The 23,083-nt window shown below is 49.4% G+C and overlaps 2 protein-coding genes across 5 annotated transcripts in view; both read left to right on the top strand.

The window, feature by feature from the left end:
• The window catches only part of CAPN5 (calpain 5), a 61,997-nt gene extending 47,875 nt beyond the window's left edge, over positions 1–14,122 (top strand). For 2 of the 3 annotated variants that reach the window (XM_074860460.1, XM_074860462.1), the window contains exons 4-13: positions 1,754–1,962; positions 2,380–2,572; positions 3,139–3,332; positions 4,051–4,128; positions 4,670–4,865; positions 5,881–6,003; positions 6,496–6,692; positions 7,186–7,307; positions 10,344–10,480; positions 10,786–14,122. In XM_074860460.1, the coding sequence (XP_074716561.1) occupies positions 1,754–1,962; positions 2,380–2,572; positions 3,139–3,332; positions 4,051–4,128; positions 4,670–4,865; positions 5,881–6,003; positions 6,496–6,692; positions 7,186–7,307; positions 10,344–10,480; positions 10,786–10,968 (1,632 nt within the window). In that variant the 3' untranslated portion in view covers positions 10,969–14,122. The remainder of the gene's footprint in view (positions 1–1,753; positions 1,963–2,379; positions 2,573–3,138; positions 3,333–4,050; positions 4,129–4,669; positions 4,866–5,880; positions 6,004–6,495; positions 6,693–7,185; positions 7,308–10,343; positions 10,481–10,785) is intronic. The other variant, XM_074860461.1, reaches the window with a different exon arrangement.
• A 3,404-nt stretch (positions 14,123–17,526) lies between these two features.
• MYO7A (myosin VIIA) overlaps positions 17,527–23,083 on the top strand; it is a 103,034-nt gene continuing 97,477 nt past the window's right edge. For both annotated transcript variants that reach the window (XM_074860449.1, XM_074860448.1), the window contains exon 1: positions 17,527–17,596. The gene's annotated coding sequence lies outside the window, so the exon portion shown is untranslated. The remainder of the gene's footprint in view (positions 17,597–23,083) is intronic.

Below are 23,083 nucleotides of genomic sequence, written 5' to 3'. Positions count from 1 at the left end.
GCTCTGGCTGACGAACTGCCTCTAATCAATGCCCTAATCATTTCTCAGCCAGCATTAATAGCAAGTTGATTAGCACAATGGTCCTCTATGACAATTCATTAGGATGAGCTCCAGTCAGGAGGGAATCGATGGGGACTGATGGAGGGCTGTCTGACCTTTCCTGGCACTCTCCCAGAGGGAGTCTGGGGCATGGTTGTTAGCACTCCTGGAAAACACCAACCCCTCCAAAAGCAGCTCTTTCATGGCTCTGTCTGCTCTGCTTCTATTGATCCAGACAACTCAAGAGTGCTAGTGAGCTCGCAGGACTGATGGCATCATTAATATTTCAGTGTAGGAGCAATAAAAGCCCTGGGCTGGATTGTTGCTGGTAGCTAAGGAGTTGGGGGGCTCTCCAGAGAGAAGTCCTTCTGCAGGGTTATGTCTTCGTGACAGCAGCCAAAAAAATAGCAGAAGGCTCCAGCAGCTGGACAAGGACCAAGGCACAGTGCAGGGGCTCTCACCATGGCCCTGGACTTCCTGAAGAACCTCTGCATGCAATGTAGCTGTGTCCTGTCCTATCCCTCCCCAACACTGGCAGCTGACTCCACAGGACAGTGATTATTTGGTGTATTGGAACATATTTTTCCCCGTGGGCATGTTGGGGTTTTTCCTCGCTTAGGTCGTGATGCTTTGGGAGCTACTAAGTAAAAAAGAAAAGCTGTGGACAATTGGTCACATTACTACAGCTAAATCTGTCAGTACTTGTCAGCTCTCAACTACATTAACTATACATGGCCTCACAGCCCACCGTGGCCATGAAGTAAAACCATGTTGCCTTCACCTTCAACAAAAGCTAAGCTGTGGTGGGGCAGTTCCTTGCTGTGTGCCTCTATGTCCTGGTTGTAAATAAAATGCAGATCCTTCTAGATGTAGCATCTGCACATGGCTGTGCCCATTTCTGTCTCAGCTGTTGGGTGGATTTTCCATCCAAAGCAAAGCTGGTGGTGCCTGCAACCATGAAGGACTATGGACTTTGGTAGTTACCCTTCGCTTGTGCCTGTCCCACTGGCAGTGCAGATGGCAGTGACACCAAACCTGTGCTCCCTCAGCCCCACAGTGGCTCTGGGGCTTCTTTCACCCCAGGCCCTCTTTTCCTTCTTTCAACTACTCACCTCCCTGTGCTTGGTCAAATGAGTATGGTAGCTCTTGACAGGGAAGAATGGAGACCTTGTGGGGATGCGGATCTCGCTTTTCCCGCTTTTATTTAGCTGAGTAGATATATGCAGAGTGTCTGGTCCCTGTTTATTGCCGTCAGGTAGATGAGCACTTGCTCTTGAGCCAGTCAAGTCACACAGAATGAAGTAAGAGAATCAAAGGAGGTGCCCTCTCTTAGTGGTACCCTACTGACACTAAAATGAACCAAAATGTGGTCATAAAAATAACCATCCCTGGTCAGACCAAGGACACTTCTGCTCCAATAGCCTGTCTACAGCAGTAGATGGCAGCAGATGTCCAGGGTAGAATTATAAGAAAGAGGACAAGGATCTCCTGCTACATCTTCCAAGGTGCAATGAAGTCTAAGCTATTATGGTACATGTTTATCTAGTCTACATTGGAGCAACCAGGTCCAAAATCTGGCCCTAACAGGCCGTAAGCAAGTCCATTCCCCTCATATTCTTCTTTATCTTTGATATTGTCTGTGTTATTTCCAGGATGGGAGTGAAAATCAGCAAAAAAGGGAATAACCTAGGCGTATGTGCCTCCTCTCTTGCAGGTCATCCCAGACTGGAAGGAGCAGGAGTGGAATCCCGAGAAACCCGAGAGCTACGTGGGAATCTTCCACTTCCAGTTTTGGCGTTTCGGTCAGTGGCTGGACGTGGTGATAGATGACCGCCTGCCCACACTCCACAACCAGCTCATCTACTGCCACTCCAACTCCAGGAACGAGTTCTGGTGTGCCTTGGTGGAGAAAGCTTATGCCAAGTAGGTACCCAGGCAGTTGCAGGACAAACTGGGACCTGGGCACCCTGGTTTTCTGTTCATTCATCAGTTGGTTTGCACCAGTGGAAACAACAGCTTTCCTGGGGAGGAGTAGGACATATCTCAAACAGACAGAAACTGTAAGAAAAAAAACCTTCTCTAGCCTTAATTTACCCTCAAGGCAAAATATCTTCCAACTCCACATTTATTTAACACCTATCCCAGAGATTTCAAGTTCCCTTTACTTTGTCTTATGACAGCAAGAGTGCTGCAAGCAGCGTCTTATTTTTTTACCCTAGTTTGCTGTCCTCACCCACTGAAAGTTTTATTAAAAATTAGCCCAGGCTGCCCCAGGAACTGTCCTAGACCCCTTAAAATGTTAAGCCAGTGTTTCTATGCCAACCCTGTACCCTCTTCCAGGTTGTCAGGCTGTTATGAGGCCCTGGATGGAGGCAACACAGCTGATGCCCTGGTAGACTTTACTGGTGGGGTCTCTGAACCTATTGACCTGACTGAAGGGGACTACATTGCTGATGAAGCCAAGCGAAACCTCCTCTTCGAGCGCGTGTTGAAGGTGCACAGCCGGGGAGGCCTCATCAGCTGCTCCATCAAAGTAAGCAATGTTACCTGTATAGTCACGGTCTCATGGGAATAGGCATTTTAGAATGCAGTTGTCTCACGCTGTCGGAGACCTTTAAATTAGATCAGATGAATTATGGCCAAGGGTTTCTGCTTCTTGTGATGGCAAAAGGAGTCAAGCCTAGATATCAGCCCTCTTTATTCCTCATTACTATGTCCAAGAGCCCAGATTCACCCCACCACTGTTTAAATGTTAGGAGAGGATTCACTTCCAGAGAAGGACTTTTTGGTGTCTGAATGTGGACATCTCTACAAACGCTGGGTGCCAGACCTCCCATTATAACCAGTAGAATGAGCTTTATTGGTTGACAGTATGGGAGCTCAGAGACCTCATGCAGGAGATGAAGACCAGGAAGGATCTAGCACTTAAAATAGCATCTGATACATCTGCCAAGGCAACTGGCACTATCCATGAGCATTGGTGCTCTTCTTTTTGGCTCAGAGAAACCTGCAGAGAAATCTGAGCTCCTATTTTTCCCAGTCCCTGCAACGACAGTCACATCCTCCTGGTACAAGCACTGTCCATGTCCCCCTGCCCAGGCCACATCAGCAGCTGACATGGAGGCCCGCCTGGACTGCGGACTGGTGAAGGGCCACGCGTACGCAGTGACGGACGTGCGGAAGGTCCGCCTGGGCCATGGCCTGCTGTCCTTCTTCAAGTCAGAGAAACTGGACATGATCCGCATGCGCAACCCCTGGGGAGAGCGGGAGTGGAACGGCCCTTGGAGTGACACGTGAGTTAGGAGGGGCAGCCAGCAGCACCTTTTTTGGAGGGAAAAGCTGGGTTGGAGCAAGCTTTGAGACATGAGACAATTTGACTACATCCATACCTGTAGGATAACATTATACAGGCAGTTTTGGGATGCTGTTTCAACACATGTCCTAAACCTACTATTTCATTCCTTGCCCTGGGGTCCCTGGAGGTCAACAGGAGGGTGGCTGAGCTTGGAAGACCTTCTTATTAAGGCTCTGGTGGGTGTTGTGGTGAAATTGCCAGGATGTTCACACTAGTGCAGGATGATTATAGTTCACCTTTCTGCTCCCAGTCTTGTTCCAGCAAAAATAGCATCCAACAGAATCAACCTCTACCACTACTGACTGCTGTGGTGTCTATGGATGGGATGAGGAACCAAGAGCTGGTGAAACCAGAGCCTTTGGCTGCAGTCCATTTTGTTATCTTCACCGATAGGGTTTTGAATGTACTGGCCAAACAAAATCTTGCCAAGTTGGATTGAGCTCCACTGGTCAGGAAGGAAGTTGAATCTCCAAGTCATGCTGCACTCCCCCCACGTCTGGAAGATGAGCTAACCAGAGCAGTGTGGGGACTGTTTGCATGGCTGGAGCTTTATACAGGCCTTGTGCCCCTGACAGATCCTGCCGAGGCCAGGTAGCCCCTTGAATTCTCATGTGTCCCCTTGCCCTCACAGTAATGATCCTGTACTCTTCCCACAGCTCTGAGGAATGGCAGAAAGTGAGTAAAAGTGAGAGAGAGAAGATGGGGATGACGGTAGAAGACGACGGAGAGTTCTGGTGAGTCCCTCCTGGGGTTGTCACCACAGGCCATGCCCACAGAGTCCTCCCACCCCATGAAGCATGTGAGTCATTTCCATGCATACAGCTATCCAGAGCAAACAGCCTTCCAAGCCCTAGGATCTTTAGTGAAGCCTCCTCCTTGAGCCCATGGGTATTAACTTTGAATGGCCATGACCCTAGGATTGCAAGCTGCTCTGTATCACACTAGGTCCAAACTATTTCACCAGGGTACTGGGAACCTGTTATGAATGTGCTGAACTTAACAGCCTCACCAGGTATGTTTCAATACATCCGTGTGTGGAGGAAGGGCCACTACCCTGCTCCTCACACTCCAAAACACATAGCTCTATTGTTTAAACTGCAGAAGAAGTATTTACTGCATGCATGGAGGAAGGTACCTCCATCTCTTTTGTTATTCAGCAGCCATCAGAGGCTACCCACGCACAGTTTCTAACAGGTGATGAAGAAAATCCCTGCAGCATACTGTTCAGGGGAATGAAGCAGCATAATGAGGCTCTGTCGTCCTTTCCTAACTTAGGATGACCTTCGAAGATTTCTGCAAATACTTCACGGACATCATCAAGTGCCGTCTCATCAACACATCCTACCTGAGCATCCACAAGACCTGGGAGGAGGCAGTGCTACATGGGGCATGGACCAGAAACAATGACCCCTTGAAGAACCGCTGTGGAGGCTGTATCAACCACAAGGACACCTTTTTGCAGAACCCCCAGGTGAGTCATGGAATGAGGACCTTCTGGAGCCTTCCCATGTGCTTCCACATGTTTAAATCTCCTATAGGGACCTAGAAGGCCAAAATGGCTGCCAGACCTCTAGTAGATTAAATGTGCTCACAGCCATTCTTTGGCTGACATATGTGCTCACAACCATTCCTGGCACAGCATGACCAGTATCCAGGCCAACTCTGTTAACCTTATCCCTCTTATCAGGGAGACTGCATCCAAGTGCCTGGTGTAGAGCATCTTGGCACAAGTAAACAGCAAACTGCACCACAGGGTAGCAGTGTTAGCTGGTGCCAGTCAAACAGGGCCAGGAACCATTTCTAACAATTTGCATGTCTGAACGATCAAATTCCAGTTCTTTGCCCAGACCTTGGCACTGTTAAATTCACCAGGACAGGTGTAGTCTATAGGGCCATTTCCTTCTAGCTTGGCCTTCAGAAAAGGCCCTGCTCTGAAGTTCATCTCCTGGAACAAGTGTTTCTGTCCTATCCTGCTCTGAACTGGGATTCTCAGGAACATGAGACAAGTTCTTGTGAGTCCTTCATCTAAGAAGTAGATGAAGGATGGTCTGATCCTACAATTCAGAAATTGTCATCAGGGTTGTTTCCTGCTTCCAGCTCTTCGTTAGCCTTCATCTTAGGTCTCTGTGAACATCAGTTTCTCCTTCCATGCCTTGTAGGAGGACTTGTGGCAGACTGCAAGGGGTGAAAGTCTCTGGTATGAGACTGCATCTAGATTCCTTGGATTCTGCTGAGCAATTCAAAGACTGGATTTCCCAGTCTCTCTCTAAGATGAGCCAAAAAGGTCTCTGGCTTGGCAAGATGATACCAGTTCCCAAGAGGAATAGCTACAGGCTCTCAATGCTGGTACTGAAACCAGACTGTCCCTGCAGTGAGGTGAATGAGGAGAAGCTGAGGTTCACTCTACTGTGTGTCCACCCCCACCCATGCCCAGTGATCCTGTCTTTGTAGAATTCCTTTCCTTACTTTCCTCCCTTTGCTTCTAGTATGTGTTTGATGTGAAGAAAGCAGAAGATGAAGTGCTGATCTCCATCCAGCAGAAGCCAAAAAGGACCAGTCGCAAAGAGGGCAAAGGAGAGAACTTGGCCATAGGCTTTGATATCCATAAGGTAGACCGTGCATGTTGGCCTGGATACCCCCATAAATTTGTTAGTGGTGGAGTGGTACATCAGTCCTGTGTGACCATTGGTATTGTTCATTTAAGCACCTCAGGGGTGCCTTCAGCCTGCCCCCCTCTAGAGATGATGAGAGATTTCAGAGGTGAAAAGTGGCAGCATGGACAAGTTCTCCTTGCTAAAAGCACTGGTTAGTCTGTTATCTCCACATGTTGAAATCCATTAGACTGATCCTTATGTGCTGCTTGCTGGGCCCATAGTGTCACGCTGGGATGCAAGGGACAACAAGTCCCCGAGCCAACAGAGTTGGGAGAGCCACATCCACACTTGTTTTCCATCCAGCCCAGTTGGGACCATTTTGCTAGTTCTCTTAATTCCAGCTCTCCCAGCACTGTGGGGTCAGTCCTTGCAGTCTGGCCCCCCAAGGTGGATACCAATACACTGTCCGTCAGTGCTGCTGACCATGCCGCTGTGGTCTCTGCCCAGGTGGAGCTCAACAGGAACTACCGGATGCACACCCTGCAGCAGAAGGTGGCCAGCTCCATTTACATCAACTCCCGCAGCGTCTTCCTGAGGACGGACCTGAAGGAAGGCCGCTATGTCATCATCCCCACCACTTTTGACCCTGGTCATGTAGGCGAGTTCCTTCTCAGGATTTTCACAGATGTGCCTTCAGATTGCCGGTAAGAAGCAACAGCAGGGATGGGGAGGAGCTGGCTATTTGGAGAAAACCCTGTGCTTTTGAGATCACAGAATCACAGAATCGTCTAGGTTGGAAAAGACCTTGAAGATCATCCAGTCCAACCATCAACCTAACATTGACAGTTCCCAACTACACCATATCCCTAAGATGAGGTACCATATCCCTAAGAGGTGGTTTTCCTGATTGGAATTGGTCATAGCCTTGCCTGGAGCTGGCATCTGACTTCCTTTGAAGGGTGACCAAGAGATAGGGCGTCTTTACAGGTCTCACCACAGACATGCAGAGAAGCTCCCACTCTGCTTCTAAGCATGACATGGGAGAGCATCCCAAATCCAGGCTGAGGAGATTGGAGTGGGGAGCAGAGTCTGACAGGGGACAGTGCGTGGTCCTTCCATCCTAGTAGAGCAAACTCTCTGGCCTCCACATGGGGTAAGGCTGGGCACCTCTCAAAGTCCACATGTCTTTCCTTGCAGAGAGCTGACGCTGGATGAGCCAGCACACACCTGCTGGAGTGGGATGTGTGGTTACCCACAAGTGGTATCCCAGATCCATGTCCTTGCCGCAGCCGGGCTCAAGAATCAGGACTCACAAGGAGGTACTGGTCTTTCTCTGCCTGTTGTCTAGTTCTGGAGAAGTTGGGAGGGTTGTTTCAGTGGGAAGAGAGGGAGGTGGTTTCATGAGGTGGGAGGTTGCTGGGATTTATTATGTCCTCAGATAATTTTTTCAGTGAACATGACTGATTCAGACACCAGAGGAGGAGAAAGTCCATGGAGAATCAAACTCACTTCTTGCTGTGGACATGATCTGGGAGCTGTTATATTTAGGCTGTTGTCTAAGATCCTCAGAAGACCCTCCCAAAACTTCCCCAAAGCCCTTAGCAGTGATCCTGTAACAATCCAGACTTTCTTCCTGGCTATGAACAGCTGTAAAAGTCAGGAATTGTATGTAAAGGCTTTTTTTAGGAAGAACAGAGAAGCAATGGAACAGGCTGATTGATGTGTTGTAGTGTTCATCACCAGAGGCTGGATAAATGTCTATCAGTAGAGAGTAGGTCAAATTTAGCTCATTTTGGGATAGTGTGGATCAAGAGTCTCTCCCTCTATTTCCTGTAAGTCCTACTCCACACTTGGCTCCTAGGAGCCCTCTGAGATGACCTGAGCCACCACCAACACAGTGCACCGTGTTTCTGCCTCCTTGGTCCTACCAAGGTTCATTGTCGTGGTCCTACCATGCTCTGATGCAGTTTTGACATCCAACACTTCTCTTGCATGAAAGACAGCAGCAGCACCATGCCTCACCATGTCCTGCAGCCACACAGAAGCTCATAGCAATAGCTGTGTTCAGTCCTTCTGGGACATCTGGACCAAGAAACCAAGGGGTAGTGATGACTTGTGCTGGGAGATCGTTGAAGTTGTCTTCAGACAACTTCTAGAGGTTGCGATTAGAGAAGCAAATGCCTTTCCACCATGGGAACAGACCAGATTCTAGTCGTTTTCCTCCATTTCCTGAGTCAAGGACGTGTTGAATGTGTCAAAATAAAAGTATAAAAATTGAAAGCTTAAAATTTAAAAAATCTCAATAAAAAACTTTTTTTTTTTTTTCTTCACCCAAGCATTATTGTCAGGGATGCATATCACTAGAGGCCTGCAATTAATGAGCAGGATACTTCCTTAGGGCAAGGACTAGCCCAATTTGCTTATTTATCACATGCCACAAAGGGAGTCTTTCTATCCTGTCTGCTGTTTGGGGAGGGAATTCTACCCTAGGTAGGCTGTTTTCTCTTGGGTTACTCGCATAGCTCAGTGTATCTGTAGCAACACAGGGAAATCTGTAGCCAAAAGTCTCTGAACTGTTCACAGAAACAAGGAGATTTATCTTTCCTTCAGACAAGGGTACATGTGGATTCTGGAGCCATAAAACTTTTTTTTCAGCAAGAGACCCTTGGGAAGGGTTTTTTTCCAGCTGTTTTCCAGCTGTTCAGCTCCCACCACCAACAGTCTGCATGTTTGGTGCTTTCCAGTGCAATGGCATCTTTTGTGTCTTCCAGCCCAGGCCCTCCACACTGCTTTGGAAATAGTGATTTACAGACAGGAATTGGCTCCAGCTGATGGAATATGAGGATTTAATGGGACATCCCAAAAGACAAGTCTAGTTTGGAAAAACAGCTGTGAAATCCAGCAGCTGTGTCTCACCAGGGGAGCCAGGTCCTTGCAAACAGAAAGCTAGTGAGGAGGTGGTCTGGCAATCAAAGATGTGGTTCTTAAATCCCTGGCCTTCAGAAAGGGGTGGTTTGTTCCTCCTCATTTTCACATTTCCCTTGGACAAGAAAACTCATCCACCTGGTCTGTGTTTCCATCACAGCCGCTAAAGCTTATGGTAAAAAAATGCATTTTGGCAGTTAAATTCCATAGCAATAGCTCATTCTCTACTGAAATTCCCAAAACAAGCATTTGTTTCCTAAGAGGAAAATGTTCACGAATGAGGGACTCTTCCCCTCTCCTGGAAGCTCAGGTACTGTCCAGCTGTGAGCTGGTAGTCTGTGAACTTGGTAATTTTACTCTCCATCTTTGCAGCCTGTTTGTTCCCCATGACTGTCTTGTTCCAGCTGGGATATTGCAATAACGTTCTTTTCCCACTTTCTCCTCCCCTTCCCACTCATTTCCCCTGGTTGCCCCTCAATGCCCAATCTTTCTCTTCCCCATGTCTCTCACTGCCACCAATGATCCTTTTTGACATTTTGATCTTCTCCGTGAATTCTTGCCCACAGCAAATACTCTAAGAACCATCTTCACCTCTTTAAAAGCCTTTTAATATATTTCCATCCTAAGGCTCCCCATTCATTGGTTGCTCACCAAACCTTCTTAGTGCCCAAATGGTCTCATTTTTGGATCTCATAACTTAACATATCTTAACACTTAATTTTGGCTCAGTGTTGTGCTGTCTCTCATCACCTTGACCACCCAACATTTTTCTTACCCCAACATTAGTCGTTATACTGACAGCCCCTGAAACGTTGAGTCTCACTGAGTCTAGGAGGAAGATGTGCCAGTGATTTGTGCATGGGGGTGAAACGCACAGTCCCTGCTGAGGTAGCTAGTTATCACCTTAAAATAAAACTAAGGTTAGCCTGGCTTGGGAGTATATGAGCTGCAGAGGAAGCAAGTGGGTTTTTGCAGCTTGAAGGCACTTGCCTTCTTGGTGTTTCCTTATGTGAAACAATCTGTGAGCCTGTTTCTCTTCTCCATGGCTTTATTTCTGCCTGCCTTCAGCAGAGCAAATCCTGAAAGGAGAGTTGAACAAGGTGGTGTCTTCTGTGAAAGATTTATCCCAAAGCTCAGGAGAATTTGGAGTGGTGAAGGAGTGTTTATGTAGAATATGGGGTCAAGGAAGAGGCAGCCATTTCATAGCAGTCCATCACTACCTGCTGCCCAGGGACAATGTCACGTAACAGAAGCAAGCCTGAGCCCAACAGCTGAGCTTCACCTCATCTCTGGGTGTGATGAACTCTTTGGTGGAAATTCATCTCCTCTGGTGGGGTATAGAGGAAAAGTGCTGCATGACACCCCTGGGAAAGGGCTCTGAGGAATTACAGGAGCTACAACAAAGCAAAAATTCCCTTTTCTCTCCCCAGGAGCTGACCCTTATGTGATCATGAAGTGTGAAGGGCAAAAAGTTCGCTCTCCAGTGAAGAAGAACACAGTGTCTCCAGAGTTTGATGTGAAAGGGCTCTTCTACCGCAAGAAGCCAGGACAACCCATCATTGTTCAGGTAACCAGCAGGCTGAGGGATGGAGACCCTCTCTCATTTGAACCCCTCCACCTGCCCTCTCCTCACACTGTCCACAGCGAGTCTGTGCCCCCAGGCTGAGCATCATCAGTTCACGCAGCTCAACCTCTCAGCACCGCAGCTGAGCTGTGAATGCACGTCCTTCACCCCTCTCAGTTACAGAGAAAATCCCCCACACCTTGACCGGCTCCACAGCTCCAGCTGAGAGCAGGTCCCCAGTAATGCCTTCTCCTCTCCAGCGCTGCATCCTTCAAGGAACTGCCCTCCTGTCTGTTTTGTTTCCCCAGATCTGGAACCACAACTTAATAAGTGACGAGTTCTTGGGCCAAGTGGTGCTCACGGGGGATCCTGGTGACCGGCAGTCAGTGCACACGCTGCACCTCCAGGACAAGGGGAACAGGAGATCAAATGATCTCTCTGGAACCATCGCTGTGAAGCTGCTCAGCAGTAACATCCTCACCAACGTCTAAATACTCAAGGACTCTTCTGGTGCCACATATGTGTATATAAACATGCACGCATACATATGTATATATATATATACACACACAGAGCCTACTTACCATCTGCAAAGTCTATATGAACTATGCATGCATTCCACTGAAAGGAGCCAATCTTGTGTTTTCAATGTTAAAAAATGGTGCCTTTTTGGGGAACCGCAACGATCCTTCTGCTGGCATCCTCTGCAGCCCCCATCGCCTCCGTGTGCCCTGTGGGATTGCTGCGAGCACGCTGTGTGTCCTGACAGCCAGAGCACAATGCCCTGATGCTGTTTGTTTACACGGGCTGGCACACACGTGCCACCACGCACATGTGTGGCCTCTGCAGTCCCACCAGCCGCTTCAATGCATCTTCGATGTTTCTGCTTGGTTTTAGAGTAGTGTGTGTGAAGTCGTCTCCCGTGAAACTGCCATTTAATCGCTTCTCTGTGGAGGCACCTCAGCAAAGAAGAAGTGGAAAAATAGATTGGGGCCTTTTGGATGTTTTCTGGGTATGGGTTTGCATACTGCAACTAGAAGGAAAATGCACCAAGGCAGTCCCAAATCCCAAATCCACAGGGGCAACAAGACTAATGGCTGCCTCATTTTAGGGGTGAGCTGTCTCCCCCTGAATCTTGTTCAACCCCATGTAACTGTGAAGGATACGAAGATGCCAACAACCGTAGTGGGACAACTGTTCTCTGGGGTCAAGTTTTTGAATTGGTCTGGACTCAGCCCCTGCACGTGCCTCTTGAACTGCCGTGGTGCCTGCTGTCTCCATGTCTTCATGCAGTCCCCATCCCAAGAGCTCACCCCAGTAGCTGGGGTGGGTTGTCTGCTGGGGCCCTTCAGTGTTTAGATAAGAGGAGATCAGTTCCTCTGAAGGCCAAAGCATCAGGTCCAAGGGATGAGGAGCTTTGCTCAATAGGCTTCATCTTTACTGCTGCATACAGTGCATCATTTCTCAGTGCCTCGCTTTCCCAAATTCTTTTAAAAAATAGTGGGATTTTAGCTTGTGCTAGAGGAGAAAAGAGGAGCACTGCTCCCAGTGCAGCCTGAAAATGCTGGGAATATATAATTCATACCAGTGTTCATCTTTCACCTTTAATTTCCAGTCTACTGGCCTGGAGGATGAGTTGCACAGTGCTGGAGGCAGTCTCACAAGCACAACCCAAACACATCCTTGGGGCCATGTCTAGGGCCATGCTCTGCCCCTGTTTGCCATGAAGACTGGGTTTATCTGCCTTATTCCACTGGGTGGCAGAATCCGGCTTCTTATAAACCATCCCAGATAAGCCAAACAACAAACCCTTGTCTGGCCTTTCAGCAGCTGATCAGGGCAGGTTTCAAAACATTTTTTCTCCTGTTGTTTAGGTGGTTGGTTTTTTTTTTTATTCACGTGCCTTTAAAAATAGTGCAAGTTAAGGGATTTTTCTGTCAGATTTTCTAACAAGCAAATCTTTTGCAGTCACTTGCATGCAAGTGGAAATGAATACATATGATGTAATCTTGGTAAATTTTGGCCTGAGCAGAGTCCTCTGCCTGCAAGGACAAGTGAAGAGGAAAGCCTTCTTTTGCCATAGTAAGTAGGGTTTCTGCTTGTTCTACTAGATGCCCATGTTTGTGCTGCAAGTCTGGTTTTTTTTTTAAAGTCCCTAAAGATCTGCAAAGTCTGTAATGTGCGAAGATGTTCCCCTAAGTCACATTACATGCCAGCTCAATTCTTGGTGCGTCCAGAAGCGTACGGTACAACTTCATCGATTTTTGGAGGCTGTTTTTCCCTTTTCCTCATCTTCAGAATTTACCTGTAGTTGTGAACGGTTTTTCACCAAATTACTTATTTTCTTAGGCCTTTTTTTGCAGGACTTAGAGACAAGCAGTGGCCCACAAGATGCTCTTTCCACATCTCAATTATTCCTGGCCTGCACTGGGCACCCTCCAGCTCCTGGTACCATCACTGGGACCTAGTTCAGTATCTTGCAGAATTGGCTCAAATGCTCCTAGTTTGGTAAAGTGACATTTTGACCCCCAAGGTCAAAGCAAATCCTTGAATTTGGGCAGGCCAATTCAGAGATATTTTGATTTTATTCTCGTTTTGTCCATGGGACTCATCACTGAAAATAAATGAAAGCAGCACTGCGGGGCTAGAAGGCATGATTTAAATTCTTAGGAGAAGATCTCACAGGCTCATGTTCAGAGTGGTATGTGAGAGGGACTGTGATGCCCAAAGATACCTCACCTGGCAGGGAGGAGAGCTATTTAGCTAAGGGAGAACATCACAGGAGCTTTGCACCATCATCATCAGATGGGGTTAGCCAGCCTGCCTGCATTAGCCTTGTTTTCTCAGGAAATCAGGCTACTGATAGCTTCAGGATACAAGAGCCATTTGGCCAGGAGTGCCCTGACATGTGCCAAACCTCACCGTGATCCCCAAGGAACGGCGCTGGAGCTTGCCAAGGAGTAGCGGTGCCCTGGTACTCATGGGCAGCCTCCTTCCTTCCTACAGAGAATCAAGCCATAAAGAGAGGAAAGGCAGCTTTTTAACAGCTTCTTCTTCCAAAAAAAAAAAAAAAAAAATTCATCACACTATATCAGGACCAAAATGTCTTAATGTCAGTAATATTTGTCCTTTCGTTTTCAAAAACTTTTGAAAACTTAGAGCAGAAGCCTTCTGCCCCCTACATTTCCAATGGAATAACAAAAATTACCTTTGTTTCTTGGTTTTTTTTTTTTCCGGTCTTGTCTGTAGAGCAGATAAGGGAGGGCAATTATTGAAATGCCATTCCTAATGTTGATGCCTTTTGTCTTTGATTGAAATAAACAGAAATATTCAGGATTTTTTGTCTGAGGGGAGGGCAGGTCTGCTAAGCACTTTGCAGTCCCTCTCAGGTGGTGTATGACATGTCTCTGATTTATTTTCCATTTCTTTTGTTAATCATTTCAATGGTCGCAAGTAGCCTGCCGTTACACTCTGTGAAATCCATTTCTTTTTGACATCTACATGTTAAAACAGGCTATGACTTGACTTCATCTCCAAAGGCACTGATGTGTCATGCTGCACAAGATCAGAGAGTGGTCCAAACAGAAAGCCAACATTGTACAGCTGTAAACCTCCTATAAATAAATTGTGTATATTTTATTCAGACTCCCTGCCTTTAAACTGCTGTGTTCTTCCAGAATGCTTTTGGTGGGCACAAGGTGGCTCTGCAGAGCCTTTTTAATTTGCTTGATTCACTAAACTCTATTCAAATTGTTTTCTCTGCAGACTTTGAGACTGAGACAAGGCAATCTGCATGAAGGTTTCATGCAAGGTTACACTCATGTTCACTGGGAAAAGCCACAGAGGGGAAGGGTAACCTCCTCCTGCTGTAAAACCTTTACATCCTATGCCCCAGAGTCACCACAATGCAGGGGACTTGGTTTTTTGAGCCTCACCTAGCTCAGAAGCAGCTCTGCAGATTGCTAAAAATTTTTTTTAAAAATAATTATGAGCAAAGCAGCAAGAGGATGTGATTTCTGGATGGCCTTCCCTCAAAGAACAAACATGCAGGTTGCACGTTGGGAGCCTTTGAAAAACAAAAAGCCAGTCCCTGCCCACGGGAGTCTCCAGTCTTGCTGCTGTAACACACAGTCCCGAGGGTCTTGCTCCCATCTCAGATTCCAGCCCCCAGCTCCATCACCTGCCTGTGCTCGAGGTCTTTGTAGCATGGAGGAGCTGTGCCCTTCTGCAGCCCATCCTCAAGAGACTGGAGGAAGCATCTGGAAAAAGCCTTCTTATTGTGGGGTGAGGGCACGCATCCAGATCATCCTGCTCCTGGGATCATCCCCCGGGACAAAGTGTGTCACCAAACCCTAGATAGAGAAAGCGGCATCCTACTCCTCTGCCTCCACCACTGAAACAGCTTGCAAGGACTGTTCTTCAGGGGGGAGCCTCACAAACATCTCAACCTCCTAAACATCCTAATATGATCCTGAAGGATGTCCTGAGCAGCAGACAGGGCTGAGTACCTATGGGGCTGTGGTACTTGTTGCTGGATATAGCACAAGAGCTCTGGTGTAGACCAGGTGGCTTTACCGAGTCTTTCTTTGTACACATTCAGAAATGCAAGCCTGGATAAGCCACAGATCATCCTGTAGGCATGGAGATCCTGCTTCCCCACCAGCACCCACATCTCAGTTTTGCTGGTACCAGGGCAGTGGGCTTGAAAGTGGAGGCTGCTTTGCCTGTCCTTGTGCTGGTGGTGCTGGTGGTGCACCCCGACGTGTGGGCTGGCAGCATGGGCAGGGACGCTGGAACTGGTGTGGGACTCCAGCTCATCAGTGTGGAGATGTGAGGAGCTCGGTGCTCATTCAGAGACCAGCAGCAGGTAGTAGAATGGTGCACAGATCCAGGCAGGATCCAGCCCAGGCTCCCCAAGGGTCCTGCAGCATCTCCTCATCCCTCCAGTGCTGCCATCTGTCAGGGATTTCTGCTCACTCACAAACTGACTAAACCAACACTTCAGAGTCTCCTTTTGACCTGCAACAGCATCTTCATGGAGGAACAGACATCCTACCATGGTTACAAGGTGAGGCTGGAATATTTCTCCTTGGTGTTGGGTTCCCTACAGGCTGCAGCTTCCCCCCCTAATGCCTGTATACATTCCCCCCATGTGGATATGAGCTTCCTGCTGCTCAAAAGGACCAGGGATTACTAGCAAGAAGGGCTACAGAGGTAGCAGGGCTTTCAGCAAGGGGATGGGTTCATTGCCTCAGAGCTGCTCAGGTGATACCACATCTGTGGCCAATGTCCCAGGTGTTAAATACCAAGGGATTAGCCTGTGACCCACAGCCGTGATGGTCTGCTGAGCAGGAGGCATCCAAAGGCTCTTTGCGCTCTTCAAATCCCACTTCCAAAGCCAGTGATGCAGGCAGAGGAGCATGTCAGCCCTCGTGTCCCTGGCAGAGCCTCCCTTGCTGCCTTCCCACACACCCATGGGACACGCTGGGCACAAGAAAGGGCTGCCCGAGGCTGGACCCTTTCCAGGTACATCAGATGCGGTCCTGAGTGAAGCAATTCCCGGGCACAGCCAATATCTGCCCTCACATCCATACAAACCACATTGGCACAGTGAGTAGGGCTTCAGTGAAACTTGGCATGGCCCCAGGTGGTCATAAATCATCTCTCTTGAGCTTAAAGTCAACTGAGTCTTTTCATAGCTGGTTCCCACGAGAGGGCTGGGTGGCCATGGGGAGTTTCGAAGGGCTGAGGAAGGCACGGGGTGGCCATGACGTGACTTCTCCCACATTTGGGCAGAGTTCCTGGTATGGCTTTGAAGGAAGGAGGCTCCCTCTTATTACTTCTGCAGTATCACCAAAAAAACTAAGCCGTCCTGGTCCCCAGGAGGGGTTCAGGCCCCCTCATCCAAAGCAGAGCTTAGAAACACCTTGTGTGATAAAACTGCAAATAAAAATGCATGTTTTGCACCATTCACTAGCTAAAATGCCATGCTTTACACCTAAGTAAGAAACCTCAGTGATGTTTCACAGCACAATTAAAAGCCAACCCCACCTTTCTCAGCAGGAAGGAGAGAAGACGCTAGCCCAGATTTGGGCAGGGAGTCACCAGGTCAGAGTTAAGCTCCTAGGCACAACCTCAGCTCTGAGTTTCCTGGTCCTCAAGCATTTCTCTCTCCCACTTTCCACATTTATAAGTGCAGGCTGGTGCATTCAAACCAGAATGCCTGTCAGCTCCTGGCCCCATCCACAGGACTGCAATATCATCCCTTGCACAGCTCAGAGACCTCTTTGCATGGGGCAGAGGGATCCTCCCAGCTATCCCCCAACATCAGAAGGGCACAGACCTGCTCGAGCGGGGCCAGAGGAGGCCACGAAGATGCTCGGGGGGCTGGAGCAACCCCCTGTGAGGACAGGCTGGGAGAGTTGGGGGGGTTCAGCTGGAGAAGAGAAGGCTCCGGGGAGACCTTAGAGCGGCCACTCAGTACTTAAAGGGGCTACAGGAAAGGGGGGAGGGACTCGTCATCAGGGGGGAGGGATAGGACAAGGGGTAACATTTGAAACTAAAAGAGGGCAGATTTAGATTAGATGTAAGGAAGAAATTCTTCCCTGTGAGGGTGGTGAGGCCCTGGCACAGGTTGCCCAGAGAAGCTGTGGCTGCCCCCTCGCTGGAAGGGTTCAAGGCCAGGTTGGTCGGGGCTTTGGGCAACCTGGGCTAGTGGAAGGTGGCCCTGCCCATGGCAGGGGGGTTGGAACTGGATGATCTTTAAGGTCCCTTCCACTTCAAACCTTTCTGTGATTCTATGACTTGAAAACGCAGCTTAACTGGTAGCAGGGCTCTCCACAGGTACCACGGTCTGGGGCAGACCCAGGGATGCAGGAGGATGCATCTTTGGGGTGTGGGGATGCGGGGGGAGCGCGGCGCTGGCGGTGTCCGCGGGCTGGAGGTATCACACGCCCCCCCCACACACACACCCCCCCCCAGGGGCTGGCTGTATCCCGGCTCCTCCCCCGTTAAGAGGCTCAGCGGCGGGCAGGGCAGGCGCTGCCCTCGCTCGGTGCCGGAGGCAGCGCGGCTCCGCGCTGGGCACCAGCGCCCCGGCCCCGGCCATGCCCCGCTAAGGTAAGGCTGAGGGGGGTGGCAGGCTGCCCCCCGGGTGGGGGGGGGGGGGAGGACCATGCTGAAGGCTAGGGTGCGATGGGGATGCGATGGGGGGCGGTGGGGTGCGGCGGTTGCAGTGGGGTGGGATGGAGCGGGGGCCCCCCCCGCAGGGTTTGCGTGGCAGCGAGCCCGCTCCAGCCTCCGGATCAAACCTGGGGAAGGGGCTGGGCTCGATGGGAGGTGGCGGGGGGAGCCGACATGACCGCAGACCTGCCAGAAATGCCCAGCAGCCCCGAGCCAGCTCGGCCCCTGCAGCACGGATTAGTGTCTCGGTAATTTCTAGCTGCTGCTTAATTTAGCTTGGGTCAGCTCGCAGTGAGCTGGGATGGGGGTCATTTCCCTCCTGTGCTGCGCTATGCAGCCCCCCACCCCTTTGCTCCACAGCCCTTTCATATTGAGGGATACGTCTGGAATTACGTGCTTAGGGATGGGGAGAGGCTGTTTGTTGGGGATGTGCCTGCTGCACGGACCCTTTGGCAGTGGCACAAGACCCCCGGTGTCCCCCCAGTCCCATCGGTCCCGGGACCACCTCACCCTCTCCCTGCTCTGACCCAGCTCCAAACGCACCACCCGGGCAGCTAAAGCACAACCTGCTCAGCAGGAGTTTCCCCTGGTTGCAGGGTAACACAGCTTGTGTCCAGGCTGTGTTTTGGTGGTGTGTCCCCTGGGTCACAGCAGTGCTGGTGAGCAGTGCCCACGACCTTCCCAGGCTGTCTGAATTACTAGGGCCATCCCTGGGCAGGGACTGAGACCCAGCATGGGACAGGCAATTCCCACAAAGCAGTTTGCATTTTGCTGCCTGGTTTGGGAGTACAATGTGTGTGGGCTGTGCTGGACCAGCTGAGCACCTTACCAAAAAACACTCCCAGGCTTTGCAGTCACGGTATCCTAACCTATTTCCAGTCGTGATATTCTAACAAAGGTGGAACTGGCATCTCTGGGCATCTCTGGGAAGACTGGGGTGTACAGTGGAGGACCTGTCTTGTAGGGAGCACAGAGGGAGAGGTTGAAAGGCAACAGGCCAGTGGGTCTAGGATTACCTGGTTGCCCCTGGCTGCTCAATCCCCCCTGCAGAAGGAGCTGGCAGGAGAGGAGGTGGTCTTCCCACAGCTCCAGGCTGTTGTGTTGGTGTGAGAGTGCTTCTCTTCATAGTTGGGCACAAGGATGTCCAAGAACCAACCCCATGGGGTTAACCTGTGCTTTGTGTCAAGATGTTGAGGACGTGGGTTGTGTTGCAAGCTGACTCTTCTCCCCTCCTTCTCCACTGTATGATGCTATGGGTCTTATCTCTCTTCCCACGAGGTGAGGGACTGCAAGGTCCCAACAGTGGTGGTGTGAACGATAGAATTTACAGCTTTGGATTGAGCTTTGCCAATGTCCCTGTGAGACCCTGTGCAAGTCTCCCCCCTGCCCTGTGTCTGAACTATCCCAAGGACAGCAGAGGAGGGACACACAAGGGCAAAACCAGGACAGCACTTCCCTCCTGTTGATTGACACCCAGAGTGTTTTCACCCATGGCTTTGCAATCTCTGAACTCTGCCGATTTCCAGATATGTTTGTCTAAATCATGTTTAGCATTAAGTCATGGTGATGGGCCGGCAACAAACTGTCTTTCTTTTCTGCCTGACCTCGTTGAAAGCTTTGCGCTTCTGTAAAACCAACGTGTAGGGCCAAAGTCTCTTCTTGGGCTTTTTGGGGTGAGTCTGGAGTAACTTCATGAAGTTACAGTATCTCCCCACTGACACCAACATTTATGAGATCTGAATCCAGCCCAGGGATGAACCCCTTTTCCAAGGCAGTATCATTTCTAACTTATTTCCCCTCCTCAGAGCAGTCAATTCATCTCCCTCACTATTAAGTTTCCACTGTCCGGGGGCTGCTGTACAGTGTTTCTGTCTTATGCTTGCTAACTTGTGACTTCGCAATCCTTGGGTTGCCATGGAAAGGATTATGCTGTGATTAATGAAGGCATTGTCAGCTCGTAGCTTTTTTCAAAGCCTTTCCTGGAGCTGCAGAGAACAGCTTCCAAGGCTGGCAGAGAGGGGCTGATGGAAGAGGTGGCTTCAGGCACTCAGTCCCAGGCACGTTTTTGGTTAGCTGTACCAACACTGTACTATCAGGTAGCAGTTGGTACCTCCACTCGCTGCCAGATCAGCTCTGCTGGTCCTTTTTGAGGAGAAACGGGGATTTCTATTGTTCACTTGGGGCAGAGCCAGAGGTTTCTCGCTCTTGAAGCGGAATGGGACGAGAGTCACTGTACCAAGGGTAGGATGTGGAGACAGTGTGTCAGAGAGCTTTGCACTGTGAAATGCTCCTCTCTGCTAGGCAACGTGCAAGGAGAACCTGATATGGGATGAGCTGGTGTGTTTGTGATGGTCTGGTCCGCCAGCCGAGCGGCTCTGTAGAACCAGAAAGCTTCTCAGGACAGGACTGCCCCAGCAGTGTCTGTTCTTAGGTTGCCCATCCATCCATGCCCAAGTAACACCCCCAAACCCCACTGTGCCCGGAGCCTGTGCACAAAGCCCCTGTTCTGAATAGCTCTTGCAGTCAGGATACTGGGAGAGAGAGAAGTGCAGTTGTTCCCAGTTCTCAAGGGGAGTGCAACGTGTGAAAATCCAATGAAAAACAGGCATTTGAAGTAGATTGAGTGCCAAATAAATGTACAAAAGTTCAAAATCCAAAGCTAAAAATCTCTTAATTTCTTGGTGCCATTGGCTGAGTCCTCTCCAGACCTGCCCAGCCTGAGCAGCTAGGTACCAACTCCCACCTCAGCCCAGCTGGGATCTGAAAACTGAGTGCTCGATCCCATTGTCAGTCTCAGAGCAATTGCAGAAAAGCACTGAGCTCCTCTTGGACCTCGGTCCTAGCAAGTTCCTTTCACAGCCTGTTGGTTCAGCTGCTGCCATCCCCTTTCCTGCATTTAACCTGATAAAATAAGCCAGTGTTTTCCCAGGGCACAGATGACCTGAATACAGTTTCCACATGCATGAAAGGAGTTAAAACTTATGCTTTAGGTTGATTATAGACTTAGAGACTGCCTTGGGTGGAGGTTTCCACTGCTGTTGTTGCTGCACAAGCAGCCCAGCCTCCAACTTTGAGTAGAGGAAGGAAATCTTGCAAGAGGACATGCCCAAGGTTATGCTGAGTGTTGGGAGAACTGAGCCCCTGTGAGTCCTGATCTTGTCCTCTCTTCCCGTCTGACACTGGGTTGTATGGTGGGAGCTGTGCTGGGAGGCAGCTTCACCCCAGGAGACAGAGCCACTCACTGCAGCAGTTCCTGACATTGGAAATGGTAATAGAAATCTGGGACCATGGCAGAGCTGGATGGGTACAAGGTTGGCAAGGGAGGATAAATAGGAAATGGCAGGTGCCTACTGTCCCTGGATGAAGGTGGCTGTTATGGGCAGCATGTAAATGTAAAGACTTTTAGAAATATTATGGGTTAGTCTCATAGTGCTTGCAGGTTGCAGCTGTGAAATACCTTCCACCTGAGAGGGCTTTGCAAATGCTGAGCAGGACTCACCTGCCCAACATACTGAGGCATAAGGAAAAGGTGCTCTGAGCCCTACCCGGGCTGTGCTAGACTTGGGACCAGGACCCATCTCTTGGGCCCAGGATCTTGTGTGTTCCCCAGGGTATCTGTCTTTCACTCCTCTGTTGACTTACCTCATTTCAAGTGATCCAAAACAAAACAAGCCAAAACAGATGTCAGGAGAGAAATGAAGAGTGAAACAGCATTGCACATTTGTGAGTCCCTGGCATGCCTACAAGTGGACTACTGTGTGCTGTTCTGGTTCCTCCATCCCAAAAATGATGTAGGTCAACTGGGGAGGAACCAGGGAAAGGAAGGATAATATAATATAAAATAATATAAAAATTAGGGAGAATCAAATAAAGGTAACAGAGAACAGGTACACAGCATAAAAGAGTTCACACAACCTGGCATCTGTGGGACTCCTTACTGCAGGACCTTATAGATCCGAAAAGTATTGAAGGGTTAAAAAAACACTTGGACAAATTCATTGATGAAAAGCATCTCAAAATATATATATTAAAGACAAAATCTTCCCTTCTTTGGCTCTAGAAGTTCCTGAGCTACAAATTATTAGTGCCTGGGGGAGTATGATGGAGTAGTGCCACTAAATCTTCACCCTGCTTTTATATGGCTCCCCAGGCATCCTCTGTTGTCCACTGCCAGAGAAATACAGTAGATGGGGAGTCCACAAGCTGGATCCAATGTGGGCTTTTTTATGTAGAGCTCATGCTTCCACTCACTAAGACTTGTTCATGCCCTAAGATCTTCCTTGAAATAATTCTTCTATTTGCCTCGCTGCACTTCTTAGTTGCCTCAGAGAAGATAAGGTGTCAGCCTTATCACTTCAGTAGCAGCGCCATGTATCGTGTGGGTCAAGGAAAATAAAGCCTGTTCTCTTCCTCTTTCATTGACAATACTTGCATGCTGGTAAATACAGAGAGGAGCTTAATAGGATTTCTTGCAGGTTCTGTATCAGATCTCTTGTAGGCCGTTAGGGAATTGCCACAGAGCTGGTGATCAGCTAGGTCACTGCTAGAAAGGCCGGGGTTTGTGGGCGGTTTCCTGTGAATCCCAGAGCTGACCCAAGCTGTTGTTAGGCTGAGGTTTGCTTTGCAAGTCAGTGAGATGGTTTTCCATGTGCCCAGCATGTGTTGGTGTGGGGGAGTTTGGATCCATGCTGACAGGAGAGGCTGGGAGAAGAAAATACTTTGCTTCTTGGTGGCACTGAGTTTCCAGTCTGGGCAAAAGTCCCACTGAGCTCATGTGGGACCAAAGAGCTTCGCAATAACAGTGGGGCTCAAAGGGAAGGGAGGGGAAGACCCACAAACCATAACACCTCCCATCATCGGAGATAGGGTCCCCTTGAGTGGCTGAGGCTCTTGGGAGGACAGGCAAACCTCCCTCACAAGGACAGAGGGGTACAGCAAATGCATGTTGTAGTGAGTTGGAAGGAGCCCTGCAAGCCTGGCTAGAGTGCATCAAAATTCCATCTCCTATGTCTGAGTCTTCGGGTGTTTTCCAGCATCAGTGGTGGTTGCCATTACATTGTGCTGCCCCAGCTATTTCTGTCCTGCTTCCTCTCATCTCTCAGCTTTGCTAGATCAACACCATCAAGGCCAGCAGGTTTACCCTGAGATGAACTCCAGGAACCTCACACAGACTGGGTTTGTCTCTCCTATAGCCTGCAGAAGGTTTCGATCTGAAGAAATAAAGGGGGTGGTTATTTCATCTGTAATCTCCGTGCAGGAGCCTTCCTCAAGCCCATTGAGAAGCTGCACACAGAGGGCTGTCAGAGTGAGCAAGATGATCTCTGTTTGCTCTTCAGCTCCTCTGCTCAGTTTCTTGGCTGCCTGTAATCCCAGTGGAACGACAGAGCCAGGGTAACCTGGACTTCTGTGGTCTGCCTTTGGAAG

Source organism: Strix uralensis, chromosome 2, assembly GCF_047716275.1.
Source record: "Strix uralensis isolate ZFMK-TIS-50842 chromosome 2, bStrUra1, whole genome shotgun sequence".
Taxonomy (NCBI): domain Eukaryota; kingdom Metazoa; phylum Chordata; class Aves; order Strigiformes; family Strigidae; genus Strix; species Strix uralensis.
This window is presented reverse-complemented; position numbering and strand designations above follow the sequence as displayed.